Source organism: Neofelis nebulosa, chromosome 10 (genome assembly GCF_028018385.1).
Source record: "Neofelis nebulosa isolate mNeoNeb1 chromosome 10, mNeoNeb1.pri, whole genome shotgun sequence".
In the NCBI taxonomy this organism is placed as follows: Eukaryota; Metazoa; Chordata; class Mammalia; order Carnivora; family Felidae; genus Neofelis; species Neofelis nebulosa.
This window is the reverse complement of record NC_080791.1, coordinates 113322626-113344674: the sequence shown is the minus strand read 5'-3', so window position 1 is coordinate 113344674 and position 22049 is coordinate 113322626. Positions and strand designations below refer to the sequence as shown.

General features: G+C 53.0%; 1 protein-coding gene across 3 annotated transcripts in view; it reads right to left on the bottom strand.

Annotated features, from left to right (window-relative positions):
* The window catches only part of NAP1L4 (nucleosome assembly protein 1 like 4), a 47824-nt gene that overhangs the window by 13262 nt on the left and 12513 nt on the right, over positions 1–22049 (bottom strand). For 2 of the 3 annotated variants that reach the window (XM_058690010.1, XM_058690011.1), the window contains 8 exons: positions 15255–15285; positions 14348–14406; positions 10244–10343; positions 8030–8171; positions 7469–7555; positions 5960–6091; positions 5167–5238; positions 658–797 (listed from right to left, as the gene is read on the bottom strand). In XM_058690010.1, coding sequence (XP_058545993.1) covers positions 658–797; positions 5167–5238; positions 5960–6091; positions 7469–7555; positions 8030–8171; positions 10244–10343; positions 14348–14406; positions 15255–15268 — 746 coding nt within the window. In that variant the 5' untranslated portion in view covers positions 15269–15285. Of the gene's footprint in view, positions 1–657; positions 798–5166; positions 5239–5959; positions 6092–7468; positions 7556–8029; positions 8172–10243; positions 10344–11113; positions 11135–14347; positions 14407–15254; positions 15286–22049 lie in introns of those variants that run through there. The other variant, XM_058690013.1, reaches the window with a different exon arrangement.

Sequence of the window (22049 nt, the reverse complement as noted above, 5' to 3'; positions counted from 1 at the left end):
GCTCAGGACACTGTTTCCACGACGACAGCCTGGGCCTGGGAAATGATCTGACAGAGTCACCATGGCCATTGGAGCCCGGCAGGGTCTTGACGAGGCGCAGAACTGTCACACGGGGAGACGGCAGCACCTGGCTCCAGTGAGTAAGGCTCATGGTTTGGACTCAAAGATAGAACAGACCACGAGGAATGAACTCCAAACCACACCGTCTCCCTGGTGATCTCGCCTGAAATCACCGAGGTGCTGGGTCACGAGTCAAACAACAATTAAACTGCCCCATCACTTTTCGAGGAAGCAATGGACCAACGCTGCCCTGCACAGACTCGTCCATTCGCTCAACAAATATTGGCCGAGGGTGACTTATCAGTTCAGCGAGGACAGCTTCGTGTCAGGGGACTACAGCAGCCAATGCCTCCTCCAAGGAGGAAACCCGGCCACTTACCCTACACGCTGGCACGTGTGACCTCGTGAATGACACATTTCCCAGCACAGGCCATCATAGCCCCAAACAGAAAGACTATTTAACTTAAATCTCTCTGTCTACTGGGCTTTTAAGGAGATTACAGACTTTCTGCTTTATTCCTAATTTCTCTTCCGCGTGGAGCTCTGCAGTCACCTGCTTCTGTCTCACAAAACGAAGCTGGAGCGGCGTCTCCTTACCCGTCACAGTCGACTATTTCAGGGCCTTCAAAGGAGAAAGGATCGGCCTTGTCTGGCTCTGACTTCATCTTATATGTTTTTGTCAGGACTGAGTTGGTAAAGTAGTCGTTGGGTTCAAAGTGGAACTCTAAGACAAAAGACTGAAGACAGAAACTCCGGGTGAGCACGGCTGAAAACACAAGTAACCAGTGACAGATCTCGTGAGCCGCGCGGCGCGTCCTGGAAACCAGCTCTCCCGAGCGCGCCGCCACAGACGGAAGCCACCACTGAACAGCTCAACAGCGACGGCCACGTGGCAAGAAAAACTTCTGTTCCAAAAAACACCGGTACAGAGTCCAGACACAAACGACAGGTGGGGGGCCGCCTGCCGCACTCCAGCCCCAGGAGAGCGCACGTGGCCCCCGAGGCCCCCTCCCCAGCGGGGTCCACGCTCTCCTGAGGGATCCCAGCTTCTGTCTGCTGCCCCTGGCCCACCCTGCCAAGGTGGGGGTGTGGATGGGGAAAGGAGGTGGCCGCGGCCCAGCCCCCCTCTCCCTGCCGTGCAAAGGGGCCAGGCCCTGTGGGGTGCGGGAGCACTGACGGGGCCTCCTCAAGCCACACAAAGGACAACAGCATCCTCTGTTCACAAAGCCCTCTAGAACCGGAGAGGAAAAACGGACACAAGGTGTGTACAAAGGAGCAGTCAGGTCACAAATAAAGTCAAGCGGCCAGGAAGAAAGATTCTAGTTTTCCAGTCCGTACGGATAACGTCATACTCGCAAAGCGTGTTGGGAAAGCAGGTGCCCTCCGTACTGTGAACAGTTTTACAAGGGACCATCTGGCACAATCCAAAAATTAGTGAAAGTAAAATAAATCTAAGGAATTTATATTCCATGTAAAAAAGACACCCGGATGGATGTGCCAATATGTGCAAAGACACTCACCTCAGCCCCATCTTCAGGAAAAAAAGATGATCTTGGTTAAGTACGTTACAGACACAATTTACAAGACTGACTCCGAGTTCAGACAGCCTGGGTTCACAACACTCTGCCTCTAAGTGCGGTGCGATTTTGGGAAGTTACTCAGTGTCTCTGTGCTTTTGTCTCCTCATCTATCTATAAAATGGAAGTAACAATCCTCTCTCTCTCTCCGAGTTGACTAGAATAGAGTTCATATAAGTTCATAGGCAACGCCTGCTAAATGTTACCTATTTCAATCTTCTTAATAATGGCATAATTACTAACTGGGAAAAAAAAAAACAGATTAAAAAGACTAAGACTGAGAGCTCCTGGCTGCTGGAGCATGAGACTCTTAATCTCAGGGCTGAGTCTGAGGCCCATGATGGGTGTGGAGATTAAAAAAAAAAAGTAAAATCCAGGGGCGCCTGGGGGGCTCAGTGGTTGAGCGACCGACTTCGGCTCAGGTCATTATCTCGTAGTTCGTGAGTTCGAGCCCCACGTCGGGCTCTGTGCTGACAGCTCAGAGCCTGGAACCTACTTCGGATTCTGTGTCTCCCTCTCTCTCTGCCCCTCCCCGGCTCATGCTCTGTCGATCTCTCAACACTCACTAAAAGTTAAAAAAAAAAAAAGTTAAAAGAAAAAAAAAAGTAAAATCTTAAACACGAACAAAAAAGACTAGGACCAAACCGTATCCACTAAGGGAGAAGTGAAAGCCTGACCATCCAGAGCACAAGTCACTGGTCTGGCGGAGTAAAGCGTAGCAAGAACATCAAATGGAATCCCCCCTTCTCCATCTGGCCCAACCCCCAGGGCTAAAACCACCACCCGTCCTGGAAAAAGAGCACCCGGTTCGGAGGCTGCGATCGATCGCTCCAAGTCTGTTGGGGGCGGGGGGCGGCGGCCACAAGCAGGCACAGGTGGCCGGGGACAGGGAGGGCTGGCGAGCGGCACACCGTCACTCCCCACTTTTGCACCGACCACGGTATCCCCTTCGTCCTCTGCCATTTCCTTCCCTACCAGCTCTCCAAACCCAGCGTACGATCCCCCGTCCTCAGGTTTTCCTCCCCGCAGGCCGCTGTTCAGGTCCAAAATAACTAACCCACGATGGGGAGGAGTCGGAAAGGGTTCAACGGGAGAAAAGGGCCCAAAGACGAGGCCACGTCTGCCGGTCACACACACACCCCCGCAGCCGCGTCAGCCGCAAACGCGCAGCAGATGCCTCGTCACGCTCACACCCACGTGTAAGAGCGGAGCTCGCGCTCGCCCAGAGAGGGTGCCAGCGCTCCCGCGGGGACGCCCAGCAGCAGCCCGCACCCAGCACGGCCCACGGCAGGGGGGCTCCCGTCTGCGGAGCCGGCGTGGGGAGCTCTGATCTGCCGCTGCTTGCAGCTACGTCACAACAGGGACACGAGAGCACGGGGACCGCAAAAAAGAGCGTGGACCAAGACATGGCCAGCAGAATCGCGAAGCGCGCCTCTGAGCCTTGCCCACGTTCCTCTCCTTTGCCCCGGCGAAACTGCGCTGAGACACATCCGAACTGAGGAAACCCCCAGGAAGGCAAACGAGACCCGGGGCCCCCGTACGCTGACCCGAGCGCAGCCCTTCGGACGGGGCGGCGGCCGATCACCCAGCGGCCCCAGGGGCGGTCGCGACCGGGTCCCACCGCTGCGGCGGCGCCCACGCCACACCGTCCGCACACGCGGTCCCCGTCTGCTGCAGCGCAAGCGTGGGGACCCCGGCAGGGAGGGCGGCCGGGCGGTCACGAGGAGAAGCAAGCACTGGCTGTGCTCCATCCTGAGGCTGCACGGCTCTCGTGCCTCTGACTTTAGCGTCTAAGTCAGCTCATGACCATCTGTAAAAGACGACCGTGGAAACCGGGTCCACAGCCGAGCTACTTCTGCAAGACGGAGATCTCTGCGCTTCCCCGTATTTCCTAAGTTTTCCACCGACGCAGGGAGCCACGAGGGAAAAAAGACTGGCTCACGGTCGACCAACACCAGGGCTCCTGTCTGTCTAGAAACCTCTGCAAGAGACGGAGACAGGCCGAGAAAGAACGCGGACCCGGGAAGTCACCAAACGGGTGTCTAGTAAGAACAAAGAAAAGAAGGAAAAAGGACCGATCCAGAAGAGAAAACTTAATAAATGGAGTCTAGGTGCCCCGGTGACTCAGTCGGTTAAGCGTCTGACTCTTGACTTCAGCTCAGATCATGATCTAACGGTTCATGAGTTCAAGCCTCACATCGGGCTCAGCACTGACTGCAGAGCCTGCTTGGGATTCTCTCTGCCCCTTCCTTCCTTCCTCTCTCTGCAAATAAACAAACATTAAAAAATAAATGGAGTCCAGATGACTCAGAGGTGAGGAACAAGTGTTAGAAAAAAACCGACACAGGATCTGAAAACGGCATGCACGCAACCCCTTGGGAAGGTGGGGGGAGGATCACAGGTATCCAAGCACCGGCCCGTGACCGCCCCACACGGCCCCCAGGGGGCGCTGTGGCCAAGCGCCCCCACAGGCCAAAGAAAAGGCTGACCCGGTGCAGCAGGAGAGGGGTGCCCCACAGCCTGGGAGCAGGCTTCACCACGGTCCGCACCCTCACCCTCGACCTGCAGGCGGGAGAGCCAAATGTCACTTCCCAGAGTGAGACGGGCAGGAAAAGTGGAAGAGACAGACGCAGTATGGCCCCGGCCCCTCGCCTCCGACAAGGCCCCCGCAGGACCAGGGAGAGAAACCCACCTGGCGACACTGGCCCTCGTCCATGGCGTGGGGCCAGCGTTCTGTGACCGGGAGGGAGAACGGCCGGGCCCCGGGTCTCAGGCCCCTCCGCACCTTCCCCCAGACCCACGGCCCCGGGCCGCGTCCCGGGGCCCGAAACGGAAAGCCACGAGTCCGTCAGCCGGGTGGCGCTGGAGCTGCTCCGGCACCGGAATGGAGCCCATCGGCCAGAGCCAGGCTAACAGGCCCGAATGTGCCCGTGCCAGGCCCCCCCTCACGCAGGGTGGCGGGCGGGCCGGCCTCACGCTCCTCCCACACCGCAGCAAGAGTGCTGGAAAGAGGTGCCTTGTGGCAGTCAGGGCGGGGGGGCATTCTTCAGCGTGGTCCCCCTGCAGCGTCCTGCAGGCATTAGCATCTGGGGTTTCTAGGACAGTGCCGCCCGAATCTGAGGACACACCGACCATCCTTTCCACACACGTCCGAGCCTCACAACCCCGGGAGACGCTTAGGAGAAAGACGCCATCACGCCATCTGGCAGGGGAGGCAGGGGACAAGCCAGCTCAGAAAGCAGCGCACGGCACGGCAGACAGCACGGCCAGCGAGTCCAATCCTGCGTTGGACTCTGGCCACCTGCCACGGGCAGGTGGCAGCCCGAGCGGCCTGTCAGGCCGTGCAGCAGCACTGCTTGGCGGGGCCCAGGGAGGCCACAGGAGAACATCCTAGCTCTTGGCGATCGTCTGGCTCGGGACCACCCCACGAGTGGGGGCCGGGTCTGGATCCCCTGCCCCGGCTCCGAGCCCCTCACCCTCAGCAGCCTGACCCTTTCTGACGCCAAGCAGGAGCTCGGTCAGTACTCACCATAGGCTGCCCGGGGTCTGAAAACTTCACTTTAATATCCTGCAGGTGCTTCAAGATCGGCTCGTCGTACTCCTAATCATCAACAGAGCAGAAAGAACTTTCTAGCAGGCCTTTTCAAAGCAGCCACACGCGTGGTCTTTGAGCCGCTGCTGCACACAGCCCCAGGCGCTGGACCCACAGCCCTGCCGGACTCTGTGCTCGTCAAGCAGGAACTCCCAGGAAGCCACCCAGTCTGTTCACCGACCATGGGTCTCGGCGACAGCAATCAGGGGCAGCCTCTCTCTGGCACGGAGTGCTGGGAACCATCGATGCCAGGGAGGAAGGACAAGGGCCCAACTGCCTTCACACTCCGCCAGCTGCCGCCGCGTACGGGCGTCGACCAAGACGGCTGGTCTGCACGTCTCCGAAGAGAGAACCAGAAGAAACCCCTGGGTCAGCTCACTGACTTTGCCGGCCAACTTCCTGGCCTCCTGGCCTCACAGCTCCGCACTCGTTCACTCACAGTAAGACGGGGAACGGCACTCTGGGCTGAGGCGGCAGGCCACCGCGGAGGGGAGAAGGCTACTCCAGGCCTCGGCTCAGCCCCAGAGCCGCAGGCCTTCCCGGCAGCACCGCAATGGAAGCGGGGGTGGGGGGGTGGGGCGCGTTCCAGCAGCGACACCCTCCGCCCCCCTCTCCGCTGGTCACCGAAAGGGCCTTTCCGGCCACCACGACCAACCACTAAACGCTCAGATGGTTCACAAGTGAGTAGCTTTCGGACTAAGAGCTCTCTGTGACGTGGACATCTGCTCACCTGGACTAATTCACTCAGCATATCTACGTTTCTGAAGATGGTAAACCAGAACTCTGGGATTCCTTTGGGGTTTGGCTCCTCTGCGGGCACGACTTCCTTTTCCGCGATGACTACTTTACTTGTCACGTCTCCCTAAAAGAGCAAAGATGCGACAGAGAGCACTTACCGCAAAGCAACAAAGTCACAAAGAAGTCGATGGCTTGGTGCACAACGGAAGTTTCAGAACCCTGCAGAAACTTCTCTCAGAGACTGTTCTTGGAACCCGCGTCTCTAAGACCACCGAGCAGGTCACACTTTTAAACGTTTCCAAGGAACAAAACATTCAAGGCATTCCATCCGGATGCATTTCCATGATACAACTTTACAACATGGCACAGTGCCAGCAAATTCAGGAAAGGCTGTCCAGCACCAGCTCTAGGAGACGTCCGTCTTGGGACAACCACCCACCACCGGAGAGAGACCCCGTCCCCTCGGCAACAAGAAACAGCCAAGCAGCGTCTACCCCAAACGATAAGGAGGTGACTATTAACATGGGGACAGAAACTCCATGCAAACATCAGGGAGGTGACTGGACAGGCTACGTGCAACCTGGGGGGTGGCGGGGGTGGGGGGAGGCTTTTCTAACACCAAAGCCCAGGAGAGGGCGGGCCCAGGAGAGGGAGGGCCCAGGGAGGTCAAGGACAACACCAAACGGAGCCACTGGAAAGTGCAAACGTCTCCTCATGCGGGATTCTCACGTGAAACGCTCGCGAGGGGCTTTTTAAATTTACAGAAGATCTTCCTTGAGCAATAAGGAAGCGATTCACAACTCGCTGTAGCCCTTGCTTCATACTCGTCATTCACATACTCGTCTGTAGCCATTGCTTCAACCAGGCCGGGTTCTAAGGCTATTGAGACTAGCACGCACTTCAAAACAATTCCCTAAGAACTAATACCGGAGGACAAAAGACACTGGTCTCCCAAACAAAATCAGGCGGAACTTCCGGTCGCACGGAATGGGACCAATCCTGGAAGGCTCTCCACCGATCTAAAGCTCCCGGGCACACTGCCACTGCTCCGCGGGCGCTGCTCGGCCCCGAGCAGGGTGGCACAGACATCCACCACCCCCTCCTCACGACCCTGACCTTGCAGTGACCGCTGACGCGGGTGTCCCCTCCTCTCATGGGACTGTGCCTTTCTCTTGACCGAGGCTCTGCTGATGTCTTGAGTCCTGTCCACCCGACCCCACATCTCAGCGCACTGCTGTACCGAGTGGCGTCCACGACCAGACCGAGAAGGGAGACGTGTCTGGTTCGCAGTTTTAACTGCTGCCAGCCCTGCTGGGCGCCCAGTGCTCACCGCCACGGAGGGATCCCAACAGCCAACCTAAGAGTGAATTCGCACCTACTGGGAGGAGCTCCTTCCTCGGTGATGTTACACCGAGGACTGAAACCTGTTCCAAGAGGTTGCTTATTTCTAACTGCACTGAAACAACAGAACACAAGCTGCACTCGTTAAAAAAATACTCACAGCCAGCTTATCCTCCTCTTCGTTCTCACTGTGCCACTCTGATTCCGCGTCTGTAGGTTCAACATCACCGGTGATGAACTCCCTTCTCTTTAAGTAAAAGTGAGACCTTCTTAGAGCTATAGTAAGTTATCCAGGAACTCAAGAGTTAAGTTTGCAAATAACATCTGTGAAAAACCGAATGCTTTTATAACTTAAGACGCTAGGGGTGCCTAGGCGGGGGGTGGGGAGGGGGGGTGGCTCAGTTGGTTGAGTGGAGTCCGGCTCTTGGTTTGGGCTCCGGTCACGATCTCATGGTCTGTGGGTTCGAGCCCCACATTAGGCTCTGTGCTGTCAGCAAGGAAGCCTGCTTGGGATTCTCTCTCTTCCTCCTCTGCCTCTCTGCCCCTTTCCTGCTGTCTCTCTCTCTCTCTCAAAATAAATAAACATTAAAAAAAAAAACAAGATTCTAAGTTTTAGGGCTTAAAGAGTAACATGCAAGGGTTCATCACTAGGTACACGTGGATGTTTTACTTCAACTTAGATTTGAAATCCATGAGTGAAATGTCCGCGCGGGCCGCCCACCTTGTCAAAGAGAGGCTGGTACAGTGCGGCATACTTCCTCTCCAGGTCGTGCACCTCCTCGTAGAACTTGGCCTCTATGTGAGCACACTTCACCTGCAGCTGTTTCAACGCATTGATTCTCCTCTTCACCGCTTTGGGTAAACTGACACGAGATAAAAAGCAAAACATCCTTATGGCTGCAAAAGAAGGCAGAATGCTTTTCAATTTTCTTAAGATAAACGTAGCTTACCACAGAATTAACATCCTTACTACAGAAAAGGGCTCCGAAACACCGTTAAAGGACAAACATCCCAACGGAAAAGAAAGGTGGGGGGGGGTGGGCAGAAGCGGACAACTAATCAACAAAAGAAAAAATACAAATAATCAAACGTGGAAGAAAGGTTCAATCCCACAAAATATCTGAAAGAACGTTAATTTACAAGAACTGCTGCCTTTTCCTTACCTAACTAGCCACCAAAAACCAAAACCAAAACCAAAACCAAAACCAAAACCAAACGACTCCTGGGTTTGAGAAGCCTGAAAGGCAAACTAGAACCTGAATGTTACAGAATGTTCCTTGGACCCAGTCACTCTACTTGCAAAAATTTATCCTAAGGAAACAACCAGATATTTATGTGCTGATATGTCCACGGAGACATCATTTGTCAAAGTTAAAAATAATGAAAATAAGGACAAGCTGAGCAGGGCTAAAACACAGCGAGTCCACAATCACCTTTTCACACAATATTTAGCACCAAGAGAAGCGTTCACACTCACACACCGAGGGAGATACCCGACATGACACAGACAAATGGGGTCTATTCCCCTCCAGACTCAGGTAACTTTGAGCTTCTTTGCCTCCTGACGCTTTTCTATACTCTAAAAATATTTGTTTGTATGCTACTTTTATAAACAGATTAAAAAAAACCCAACAAAACCCTTTTAACCCATCAGAACGAAGTTTAACCTGAAGCTTTCGGTCCCCATCTGGAACAAAGAGCAGGTCTCTGGGCCTCATCCCAGACCCACACGGCCCCCTGGACAGCGTCCACCTGGGCTGGGCCCTCAAGGCGGGGCCGGCACTAGCCTGGACACGACACCACAGCCTTCCTCCAGAAAGGCACAGAAGGAACTAACCTTCCGTCAACAACAGTCCCAGCTGCTCCTATGCACAGCACCGTTTAGAAAGTACCGGAACAGCCTTAAATCACAAAGGACCCCGGCCACCTCAAGGTAAAGGTCCTTTAGCAAGCCTCATAAATCCAGTTCCCTTTCTAGGACCTTCTGCTGGCAGGACAGCAAAGAGGAGGCACAGTGAAGACGTAATGAAACAGCACATACATAAATACCTGTATTTCTTTTGTGTATTTTAAAAAATGCACAATGTGTTTATATAAAAACATTTAAAAAAAATTTTTTTTAATTTTGTATTTGAGAGAGAGAGAGAGAGAGAGAGACCGAGAGACCGAGAACAAGCAGGGGAGGGGCAGAGAGACAGAGGCAGGAGCGGAAGAAGGCTCCAGGCTCTGAGCTGTCAGCACAGAGCCCGATGTGGGGCTCAAACTCACAAACCACGAGATCGTGACCTGAGCCAGTCAGACGCTCAACCGACTGAGCCACCCAGGCGCCCCTCTTTTCTGCATTAATCACACAATTACAATTATTTTTAGCTTTCCAAATCCTCCTCATGGAGTAAAAATAACAAAAGATTCTAAGCAAACTGGACCCTGATAGCCTACATCCACTTGTCCTCCAACCGGTTACATTAACTCCAGAGTCTCCCCCGCAGGCACTGTCCGTGCAGTGCGGCCAACGTGGAAGTAACTGCATTCCACGAAACCCTGTTCCTCCCCCGGCATTTCCTCCCCACGAACGCCAGCCCCCTCGCCCAGAGTCTAGCCAGAAAACTAGAGACCGTCAGTGTCCTCAAGTCTCCCACTCCCAGGCAGTGTCACCACGCCCATCTGCGGGCAGCGGGGAGAGACCGCGCCCCGCCCTGAGCCTGGCCCATGGGCCCAGGTAGCCCCCCTGCCCCCGAGCTGCACCACCCCCTACAGGCCTGCGCTTCTAGCACACGCTGAGCCCAGGCGCTCCTCTCTAGAACCCGGAGCCCGGCTCCCAGCCCCCAAAGTCTGCTCAACGGGAAAGACATTTACTCCTAGTCTAAGGAACCAGGAAATCGGTCTTTTTCCCTTTCTTAAAGTTGCACCAGGGGCCCACGCACAGCATACTTACGTCTCAATGTAACTGGAAGGAGTGTGGGACACACTGTCAAGCCGTTCCTGTAAAGCTGCCAAAACTTGAGGGTTCTGCATCACCTGATCGGTGAGCTTTTCTATTAAGAGGTGAAAACAAGGCCAAAAAATTGAAAATATGCCCACCACAGAAGAGCCAAGAGTTAAAACTCATCAGCACACACCTACTTAGCTTTGTTTGTTTAATTTCTAATTTTTTTTTAAATAGATTTTTACTTATTGAGAGACAGGGAGACACAGAGCACGAGCAGGGGAGGGGCAGAGACAGTGGGAGACACAGAATCCAAAGCAGGCTCCAGGCTCCGAGCTGTCAGCACAGAGCCAGACGCAGGGCTTGAACCCACGAACCGTGAGATCGCGACCCGAGCCGAAGTCGGACGCTCAACCGACTGAGCCACCCAGGCGCCCCCATGTTTATTTAACTTCTAAACGTAGCAAGCAGCTGAAGTACACGTTTTGAAATACTTATTATGTACTTTAAAGGCGTTGGATAGCCTCTGTTGACTACCTGAGCGGTTAGAAATCCACTGAAAGGGACCTGGAGATTTCTGGCACTCACTTTAGCTGTCTAAGCCCCAGATCTCCCAAAAGAGGACAGAGTCATTTCCCAATGTAGGGACCTATCTCCTGCCGCCCCGCCATCCTGAGGGGACCCAGAGGCCAAGGACAAGGATGAGGCAACTGTCCCTCAGAGAAAACCAGCGTGCACCTGCAGTCTGGCTCACAGCCCCGGCCGGCTCCTGGAGCGTCCAGACGTCCAAGCGTTGTGGGTCCCCACCCTCACCTACGCTGCCCTGCCCAGACCCACCCCCAGCACATAGCAATCCCTGCCCGTCCTCCTAAAACTCACCGGCCTCGTCCACCACACTGCCCTTACGGCTCACACAACATTTGTACTACTTCCCAACAAAGAAGCAAGACACTGAGGAGGAAGGAAGTGTCTCTGGCTCAACTGTAACCACAGAGTGGGCACATCATCTGGCCCCCGGTGCAGACTCTCAGCATCTGCTGAGCCAATGCCCTCTTACTGACACTCTACGGGAACCTACGTAGCACACTCACCTGACTCCAAAGGTAGTCCATACCTGGGAGCTCTCTCTGCTCCCTCACTCTTTTTTTTTTAAGATTTTTAAGTGACCTCTACACCTAACACGGGGCTCGACCTCACAACCCCAAGGTCAAGCGTCGCAAGCTCCACCCACTGAGCCAGCCAGGTGCCCCTCTTTTTCTAAGCAAGTGATGGGGGCAAGCAAAGGACACTAAGTAGGCAACTGGATTTCAACATTTCAATTACAAACAACTGCCACCATGAAACAGTGTGTATGTGTATTTAATCTACGTAACTGTGTAATGTAACACTGTATACGTGTGCAATGCATAAATGCTACGTGCATATACACAAACACACGTGTCCTCTAGCTCTGGCCACTGAAAGGCCTAGAAACAATGACAGTTAGCATCTATGTTCTGGTTTTTTTTTTATGTTCATATTTATTTATTTTTGAGAGAAAAAGCACAAGCAAGGGAGGGGCAGAGAGAGAGAGAGAGAGAGAGAGAGAGAGACAGAGACAGAGACAGAGACAGAGAGAGAGAGAGAATCCGAAGCAGGCTCCAGGCTCCAAGCTGTCAGCACAGAGCCCGATGCGGGGCCCGAACTCACGAACCGTGAGATCATGACCCGAGCCAAAGTCAGATGATTAACTGACCAGGCCTCTCTGGTGCCCGTGTTCTGGTTTTAAAATGTATCTCCCTGGGGCGCCTGGGTGGCGCAGTCGGTTAAGCGTCCGACTTCAGCCAGGTCACCATCTCGCGGTCCGTGAGTTCGAGCCCCGCGTCGGGCTCTGGGCTGATGGCTCGGAGCCTGGAGCCTGTTTCCGATTCTGTGTCTCCCTCTCTCTCTGCCCCTCCCCTGTTCATGCTCTGTCTCTCTCTGTCCCAAAAATAAATAAAAAACGTTGAAAAAAAAAAATTAAAAAAAAAAAAAAAGTAAAATAAAATGTATCTCCCTACTAAAACAGGGCCCCTGGGACAAATGGTAGATTCCAGGTCTGGAGCAAGGGAAGTACAAGGAAACACGGAACATCACCTAGCACACGAACTGATGGGGACATAACAAAAGGCCACAGAAGCCAGCTTGAAGGGAACTCCACTGGCAAAGTGGGACAATGTACATACCAGAAAGAATGACGGCAACTGACAAGACACTGGAACAGAAATCGAGGAGCCTACTTAGTAACACTAAGTAGGGAAGGAAAGCCGGTCTTTTTTCTTCCTAATGTTTATTTTCAAAGAGAGAGAGCGAACGAGCCAGGGAGGAGCAGAGAAAGAGGGAGAGAGAGAATCCCAAGCAGGCTCCTGCTATCAGTGCAGAGCCCGGTGTGGGGCTTGATCTCACAAACTGCGAGATCACGACCTGAGCTGAGATCAAGGCAGTCGTTTAACCGCCTGAGCCACCAGGCGCCCCGACTGTCTTTGACAGATGTAATACACAGCAGGACCGTCTTAGAGAAACACCTTTCTGCAGCCACCAATGTCAATCCTGATTAAAGGATCACAACCACGACTCATGGAAAATATGGTACCCGCAGGATAAGCGACAGGTCACTCACTGACCGGACCCTCACGACGGGGAAAGCTGCCAGGCGCTGACGTAACCAAGTCCTCAATCTCAGCACTGACCCCGGGCGCAGCCCCAGTGCCCCTCCCACACCATGTCCCCGGTGTGGCAGTCTGAGTGTGACGGGGGGGAAACCGCCTGACCCACCCAGAGCGTGGACGTTCTACACGACAGCCAGGGCATGCAGCCCACCGATGTGTCATCGCGTGGAGGGCGGCTCTAGGACGAAGGGGACGGAACTAAATTGGAGACGTGACCCCTGGCCAGTGTCGGACTTGGGTGCGGGCGGCAGCCGGAACAGAGCTGCTGAGAAGCCCAGGGAAACAGGAATGCGACTGTGCTATGGGCTGGTGGTGCCCCGTCAACCCCGCATTCCTCCATTGTGGCGATGGCACCGCGGTGATGACTGTGCATCCTGCTTTGTAGGAAATTTACATGGAACTGTTTTAGGAGAAAAGAGTCAGGTGGTCCACAGCTTGCTTTCAAACAGTTCAAGGGGAAAAAGTACAGACACAGAAATTTTAAAATGGAGGAGAGATCACATGTGTGAATTTACAGACCGAATGACCTGATGGGAGTCTGGGGTTTGCTCCAGAATAATCAGGGAAAAGAAGAAAGGACACAGATGGGAAGACCAGTCCCCGGCTGAGGCACAGAGATGCACTGTGCTGGTCACCGCACTTCTGGAAAGCCTGAAGTCCTGACCGTGAGTTTTAAATGAAGTCCCGATTTTCAGGGCGCCTGCTGGCTCAGTCAGTTAAGCATCCGACTCCCGATTTCCACTCCGGTAATGATCTCACAGTCTGTGAGTTCCAGCCCCACATCGGACTCTGCACTGACAGCTCAGAGCCTGCTTAAGGTTCTCTGTCTCCCTCTCTCTCTGCCCCTCCCCTGCTCACTCTCTTTCTCTCTCTCAGAATAAATAAACTTAAAAAAATAATAATAAAATAAAATAAAATAATAAAATAAATAATAAAATATAAAATAAAATAAAATAAATAAAATAAAATAAATAAAATAAAATAAAATAAAATAAAATAAAATAAAATAAAATAAAATAAAATAAGGGCGCCTGGGTGGCTCCGTCGGTTAAGCGTCCAGCTTCGGCTCAGGTCACGATCTCGCAGTTCGTGGATTCCAGCCCCGCGTCGGGCTCTGTGCTGACAACCGGGAGCCTGGAGCCTGCTTCCGATTCTGTGTCTCCCTCTCCCTCTGCCCCTCCCTGCTCATGCTCTGTCTCTCTTGCTCTTAAAAATAATATTAAAAAAAATAATAAAGCCAATAAAATGAAATAAACCAAGTACCGATTTCCACTTCAATTACTCTAACTCCTCCACGTCTTTGAAGCACAGTAACCCTGGACTTGTACTGCTTGTGTTATCGCGGTAAATGGGTCGAGGGTGCAGGACGCCCTGCTGTGCACACAAACTCTCCAACTGTCGCCTTTTCCGCGGGTGGCGCACTGACCTGTATTACTTGCGTTTCTAGCAGCCTCCAAGGCGTCTGAGGGAACAGCATCTGGAAAACTGAGACAGCGTGCACAGTAAGTATCGCTGGCAAGGAGCTTCCGGAGACAGCGCAGGGCACTCTCCTAGTTAGCGCAGGGAGAGGGACCTCCGCAAGGACAGAGCACAGCTACGGACGCATAGCTGCTATCCACGAGGTGCTTTCCTGTTCTCAAAAAAAATCCTACCATCTAACCACCCCCCCCCCCCGCCCCGCCCCGCCCTCCACGCCACATCCCGCGGCTCTGATTTCCAGCCCTGGCCGAAGCGTCTTAGTTTACGCTTCTCCAGTTCCTTTCCCCCAAACTCTGCGGCCCACCCTCAAACCGACCCCGCGAGCCAACCAGCATCCCGCTACAGCTTGGTCGGCCGCTAAGGGGGTCAGAGGAGAGCTGCCTTACGGGCTTTCTGGGACACGGTGCCCTCAGTGGCTCTGTGAGCCGGCCACAGAACGTCTCCAGAAACAATGGAACTTCCCCAAAATAGGTGCGACAGGTGTCAGAGACGTCTGGACACAGCTCCCTTACCAAAATCAAACCACATCAAACACCACACCAGACCTTCAGAACAAGCCACGTAACAAAACTCTTCACTTGAACACCAGGGGGCGTGCGATGTGAGGAAGGCGGCCAGGACTTCACCTGGGAGGCGCGAAAAGGCCCAGAGAGCAAAACGACCACTTCCCACAAAAGGTGTCCCAGGATCAGTATTTGAGACACTTCCCACGCGTGAAGCAAGTTTTCATGGGCTCAAATACAGGGGGGAAAAGGAGCCATCAGCCAGAGCTGCCGCTGGTGCTCACGGACGGGCAGCCTGGCTCGTGTTCATCAACCAAAACAGAAATCCCAACAAAGTCCGTCTTGGCTTACCTGTTATCTGCCATCTGAAGGCTGTGACCTCCTACGAATTGAAAAAGAGTTGTAACAATTAACATCAAATATTCACAGAGAACCTTCCGCCAGTGTGCCCATCGGAGCGGCCGTCTGTGGGGGCGAGGGTCTACCAGGAGGGAACTTTCTGGGCTGATGGAAATGTTGTAGATCGTGAATGGGGTGTTGGTTTCTTAGGTTTCTTAGACACATACAGTTGTCAAACTCATCAAATCATACACTAAGGACCTGTCAATTTCAGCGTATGCACATTTTACTCACAAAAAAATGTCTTCTCGGTGCTACAATGACCAGACTTCAGAGTAAGAGTAATCAATCCTCATTTGCCTTTTCTCTATAATAAGCTTTAACAACAAGGACATGTGTTGATGCTAAGCCAATTATTTTGGAACCAGTCAAAACATTTCCTGGTGTTTATACTGTCTCGCACACTCTGAATCACAGGATGACTTTTAAACTTTATTTTGTATGTTCCCTTGCTCCCACACTAAACATGGCAGTGTCTGTGCAAAAGCGTGATATCACAGTCTCAGTCCAATCCCACTCTCAGAAGACACATATGAAAAGGGTTACCTTCAAATCAGGTCAATTTCTACCTCTAAATATTAAACTTAGGTTCCAGGACGTTTATGCCTTAAAAAGAACTCAATACAATTTCAAAACCCTATCTAAATGCACAGCTAAAGAGAGGTGGTGACGTTCCTTAATCTCAGACACAGTAAACACACTTCAGAGCCTCTCCCTCTCCCTCCTCCCCATACTCCACCCCCCCCCCCCCCCGCCTCTTCCTCCTCCCCCTCCCTCCGAACCGGGGCAGCAACCTGTCAACGGCCAGGCCCGTCAACGTCTTATTCTCAGGTACTAGAGCAAAGCCCGAGCCCCTCAGTCACAATGCTTCAAACAAAACAGCAACTGAACACTTTGTACTGAAGAAAAATAGCCGGAATTTATGATCTGCAAGCGTTTTGTATTGAACTCAACTGCGTTTTCTTAGGTGATTTTGTTTTTGCGGATGCAATGCAGAAGGAAGAGAATTCAACAGGTGCCCCGGGGGCTGGCCACAACGGCCCTCCGCCTCACAGCCCCCACATTAGTGACTTTTAAAGACCTTTCCTGGTCCCCACCACCTTCTGTGGAGTCCAGTCACCCCACAATAATGTGAATCCCTGCCCTTCCCAGCCGCCCACTGCGACCCTGCTTCCCAGCCCCGCCCCCCCGCAGCTCGCTATGTGCACATGGCGGCCGGCGCAGGGCCCCGAGCTTCCGTTCCGCGAGCGCAGACCTCGGGACAGGGGAGACTGCAAAGTGACAGCTGATGCCAGACCCTAAGAGCTGAGGCGCCCGCCTAGCAGGTGCCAGCCGTGGAGTCCTGACGGTTCTCCCTACGACACGCCTTCGCTAACGTCTGTCCGAACGCGGTCATCTGTGTGGCTGCCCGGGGCCCCCGTTCTTTATTTCCACGCCAACAGCAGGATTTCTGGGTTGAACGGTATGAACGGACGCCCGCACCTCCTGCCAACCTCGCTCCCCGCGGGCACCCACCGCAGCGTGGCTCCACCGTGTGGCGGTGTCTCCACCAGCACCCCGGAGGCCACACGCATGCTGAGTGCCGGGAGGGGCCTGCTCTCCAGAAGCAGCGGCACCGCCAGCCCAGCGGACGGGCTCCAGCCCTGACCCCGAGTCGGGAGCTGCCCATCAAACCACACACCTGGTCCCAACGCCTCGTGTAGTGGCGACAGGCACTTCCCTACAGTTTACGCCCGACGCCAACTCTGCCAGGGAGCAAACACCCCCAGTGGGCAGGGGATGACACTGAGGCTGGGAAGGCGAGCCGCCTGACCGAGGTCCCCCGGCTGGGACGATGCGGACTCAGGTCTGTCAACCTAAAAGAAAGGAGACAAGCCGAGGCAAGTTCCAAAACCAGAAAGAGAGCCTCCTGGGGAAAAGCAGAGGAGCTGTAATTCGAGAGCTAGGGGTGAGTCCACCAGAGGTCTGGGGCGCCCGCTTTTACGGGCAGAGGACAAAGAGGAAAAGCGAGTCGGGAGCCATGCAGCAAGCTGGACGGCTCACAGATGGGGAGAGATTCCTGGTGGACACTCACTGGTGGGAGGCCATTTCCACGTTCTGGAAATCAAGCGTTTATAGGAAGTCAGCCTGACAGTCCTCGGGTCCGTCTTCCCGAGGGCGCACGTGTGAGACTCCCCACCTGACACCTTCACTCCCATCGAAGGACACAATCCTGCCGGGCGTCCCCGTGGTCGGCCTCTGCCACAGAAGGCGGCGCCGGTCAACTGGTCTGGACGGGGGTCTTGCTCAGAGCTGTCCTTAGCTGTGAGTGGACGGTGCCCGTCAGAACCCAGGAAGACCGTCCCCAGATGTTTGTCCTCACAGGAGGGACGCGGCCAGAGGGCGTCAGGCCACATGTGAACAAAAAAGTCACGAAATGGGGGATCTCAGCCATGTTCCTCCCAGTGGAGCTTCAGGCTAAGTCCTGGGAAGGAAGAGAACTCTAGTTTGTACACACGTCTAGGAGGAAGGCCCCTGCCTGATACGAGGCAGCACAAACTTCAGCGAGAGGGTTAAACCCAGGGCCCGAAGTCCAATTATGGCTACTGGCTGGAAAAACTCCTCAGCCGGTTTCCCTCGCTGCCCGTGATTTAGGAAGCTGAAAACGTCCCAGGTCTCTAGGGCCTGGCTTATTCCAGTTCACAGTTTGATATTACATTTCATTATTTTTTATTTTTTTTACTTTAAAAAAAAAAATTTTTTTTTTAACGTTTATTTATTTTTGAGACAGAGACAGAGCACGAACGGGGGAGGGCCAGAGAGAGAGGGAGACACAGAATCCGAAGCAGGCTCCAGGCTCCAAGCCGTCAGCACAGAGCCCGACGCGGGGCTTGAACTCACGGACCGCGAGATCGTGACCTGGGCCGACGTCGGACGCTTAACCGACTGAGCCACCCAGGCGCCCCTACATTTCATTATTTTCAGTTCTTCAGTTATTCCCATTTGTTAACATACAAACGGCATTCTTCCCCAAACAGGGCACCGGTTCCTCCCTGCTACTACGGGAGACGGCTCAGGACTACCTTCTGCGATTGTCTGTCTGGGTCCGTTGATGTTCAGAAGCACTCAAAGGAGCAGTAAAGGCAGAACCACAGATTCTGAGTTGCCTTTGTAAACTCTGCTACTCCAACCCAAGGGAAAGGCTCAGGCAAAGGCATATCCAAATCCCTCTCTATCCACTATTGGGCTATTCGTGGGCAACCACCCAAAACTGTATCCACCCCTGTTACCATGTGCTCTTTCAAGACAGTAGGAGAGAGAGAGAGAAGAAAAAAAAAAAGACAGGAGAAAGAACCCAGACTGGATATGGGAGTGGCGGGCGGAGGGGTGTTCCCGCCTTCGGCATCAGGAACGGGGGCAATGACACCACAGCATCCTTTCCAGGAGGAGTGTGGAATATATGTTTCTGCCACATAGAAAACAATAACTAGTGTTTTCTCAAGACAGGGCCTTAGGGGGACCCTTTTGCTAGATTAGTTTTTTTCCCCAGGATGAGAGAGACCTCGCGATTAAGAACATACTCACTCACACTAACAGGTGACAACGGGTTAGCACCGTGGAGACGGTTATAGGAATGTCTTAAGCTTCAAGACACGTGGGTTACCAGGTGAGTATGACGGCTGCAGGGGAGGTGGTGACGGAGGTCTGGGGATCTCCCAGGGAGAAGGCATGCTGAATGAAGTTCCCCCCAAAAGGACACCAGTCAGCTTCCCGTTCCCAGTGCCCTTATCATTTTCGACACCCCACCAGAGACACACTGATAGAGAAGACCTTGGGGTCTTCTAGATTCCAGCGGGGAATGTACTCCCAGTCTTCTGGGTCACGCACCACTGTATAGTTACAAGTCTACTGGGAGGCGGCCTCAAGTTTTGCCAGTCCCATTACTGTCTGCGAAAGAGAGAAAAGACCTTGGGTGAACGCACGGACTTGAGTGAAGGGTACCCCTTTACGGGTGAGGAGCACCGAACGGAATGCCGTAACGGCTGGTGCCGATTTGCCAGAAGGGAGAATACGTACAGCTCCGAAAGTACCAGAAGAAAACCCCGTACCTCTGCTAGAAAGCTCTTGCCATCCTTCTAAGGAAAATGGCCGGACCACCCATTCGGGTTTATGCCCAGTGTTAACTCCGGTGCAAATCCAACCATCAGAGGGTTGGTGGGATCAAAGAGTTTTTGTAAGGTGAGAAACAAGGAACGTGCTACAGGCAAAGGAGGGGGCGGCGAGTAGGCCGGCGAAAGGACAACTACAACTTGGAGCAGGATTGGGTTGCTGAATGATACCGAATACCGTGAAAGGGGAGGCTCCACGGGCCGGGCCCGAGCGTCTGGGGTAGGCTGTCTTCTCCCAGTGTCATGTGCTTCAGTCCTCGAAAACTTTTAGCTTTAAGTCACCAGATGGGGTGCAGGCCCGCTCACGCTTTTTTAGACGGCACGTGTGACCCCGGGAGTCTGTCTCCTGGAAGCTGGTGGCACAGGGGTTCGTCGGTACCACCTGGTAGGCGCCCTTCCAATGAGGCTGGAGTGAATCTTTACGGAGATGCTGTTTCTGGCAGATGAATTCGCCTGGCTGTACGGTGTGACGTCTTTTGTCTCTAGGGAGCTTGCTGTGGAAAGATCGTTCTACCACAGACACGACGATTCCCGGTGGATTTAATTAGACCCTTACAAAACCAAAATATGTGCCCTTTCTTTAGCTGTGGGTCAAAGGAAGCAGAAGCTAAATACATGGTCTGTCCTGTGATTATTTCAAAAGGTGAGCGTTTATGAATACTGGACGGAGCAGATCTGAGATTTAGAAGACCCGGGAGCAGTACTTTGGGCCAAGGTATTTGGAGGCTTCAACTAAGTTAGCAACCTGGATCGTTATTCTTCTATACGTTGGACCAGTCCTGAAGTCTGAGGATAAACACAGCGAAAATGTTGTAGAATTGGCCAGATGGCACAGACTTGTCCAAGTACTTGTCAAGCGAAGTGGGTCCCCTGGCCACCATGGTGCTCCCCAAGCGGGAATAATGTTTGGCAAAAGGACTTCAGCCACAGAAGAGGCAGTCGTTTTTCCACGTGGAAATGCTTCAATCCAACGTGAAAAGACGGGAACTATCGTTAGAAAATGTCTGTGTCCGTGAGGTGGGGCAAACGTACGAAATTCACCTCCCAGGGCTCGAATGGTCCAGCGGGAAAATTACAACTTCCCGGGGCGGTGCAAACAGGCTTCCCTGGGCTATACTCAGGGTCAGGTGGAAGCAAGACAGCGCTTTTTATGGCCCTGCTGATGTTTCCCACCAATACTGATCCACAGAAGTTACCATTTCTCAGGGAACCAATGGTTTAACTCAGGCACAGGGGGCAATAACTCAGGCACAGGGGGCAAAAAGGAAAACTTCAGACTTTCTAGCAGGATCAGCTTATTATTGGGTCCAAACCAGAGTCCCTTTTCTCTGTGGTACCAACAGCCTTTAGATTTCCAACCCTGCTTTTCCCTTTCAGAGGCCGGCTGTTGTACTTCCCTGCCTCACACCTGAGGTCCCCGCTGGGGGGTCGTCTTCTGTGCCACGACAGAGGTTTGGTCAGCGGAGCTCGTAAGGGTGGCATTTCTCACAGGGGTATCGGTGAGGCAGATTCCTTTGGCTTCCAGGGGATCAGACTTGCAACACGTAGCAACAGCTGGAGCTGCTGGTGGCATTACGGCGGCCAACAGATTCTGGACATAAGAGCCATTCTTGTTTTTAAATTTACATCCAAGTTAGTTAGCATCTAGCGCAATAATGATTCCAGGAGTAGAATCCAGTGATTCATCCCCTACGTATAACACTCAGTGTTCATCCCAACAAGTATCGTCCTTAATGCCCCTTGCCCATTTAGCCCATCCCCCCAACCACAACCCCTCCAGCAACCCTCAGTTTGTTCTCTATACTAAGAGTCTCTTTTGTTTTGTCCCTTTTTATTTTTTTTAATCTTTTTTTTTTTTTTTTTTTTTTAATTCCTGGGAAGCTTTGAGGGGGTGGGAGAAGTAGGGGCAAAGGTGGGGATAGTTGGGGACAGGAGCAGCCACTGTGGCTCTCTTGCTTTTTCCATGTGCTCAGTATCCCCAGAAAATCTCACACTGGGCACTGGGGACTTCCTTCTCCTCCCCGAAACCCTCTCCAACTCCTGAAAGAGCCAGGAAAACAGTGGCTGGGACAGTAGCTCTTTTAAGCAAGACTGAGATTATTAGCAGACTCCCCTGCTATCTCCTACTATATGCAAGGTGGGCATACTGAGCAGTGGTTAAGAACTGCTATACTTTAAGACCGGGCCTGTTTTGTCCCCTTTTAATGTTATTTTTGTTTCCCTTCCCCTATGGTCATCTGTTTTGTACCTTAAATTCCACATATGAGTGAAGTCACAGGACACCTGTCACTCTCTAATTTCGCTTACCATAACACCCTTTAGTTCCATCCACATTGTTGCACATGGCAGGATTTCATTCTTTCTGATTGCCGAGTAATAATACTCCATTGTGTATGTGTGTGTGTGTATATATATATATACACACACACCACATCTTCTTTATCCATTCATCCGTCGTTGGACATTTGGGCTCTTTCCATCCTTTGGCTGTTGTCGATAGTGCTGCTGTAACCATGGGGGTGCGTGTGTCCCTTCGAAACAGCACACCTGTATCCTGTGGATAAATGCCTAGTAGTGCAATTGCTGGGTCATAGGGTAG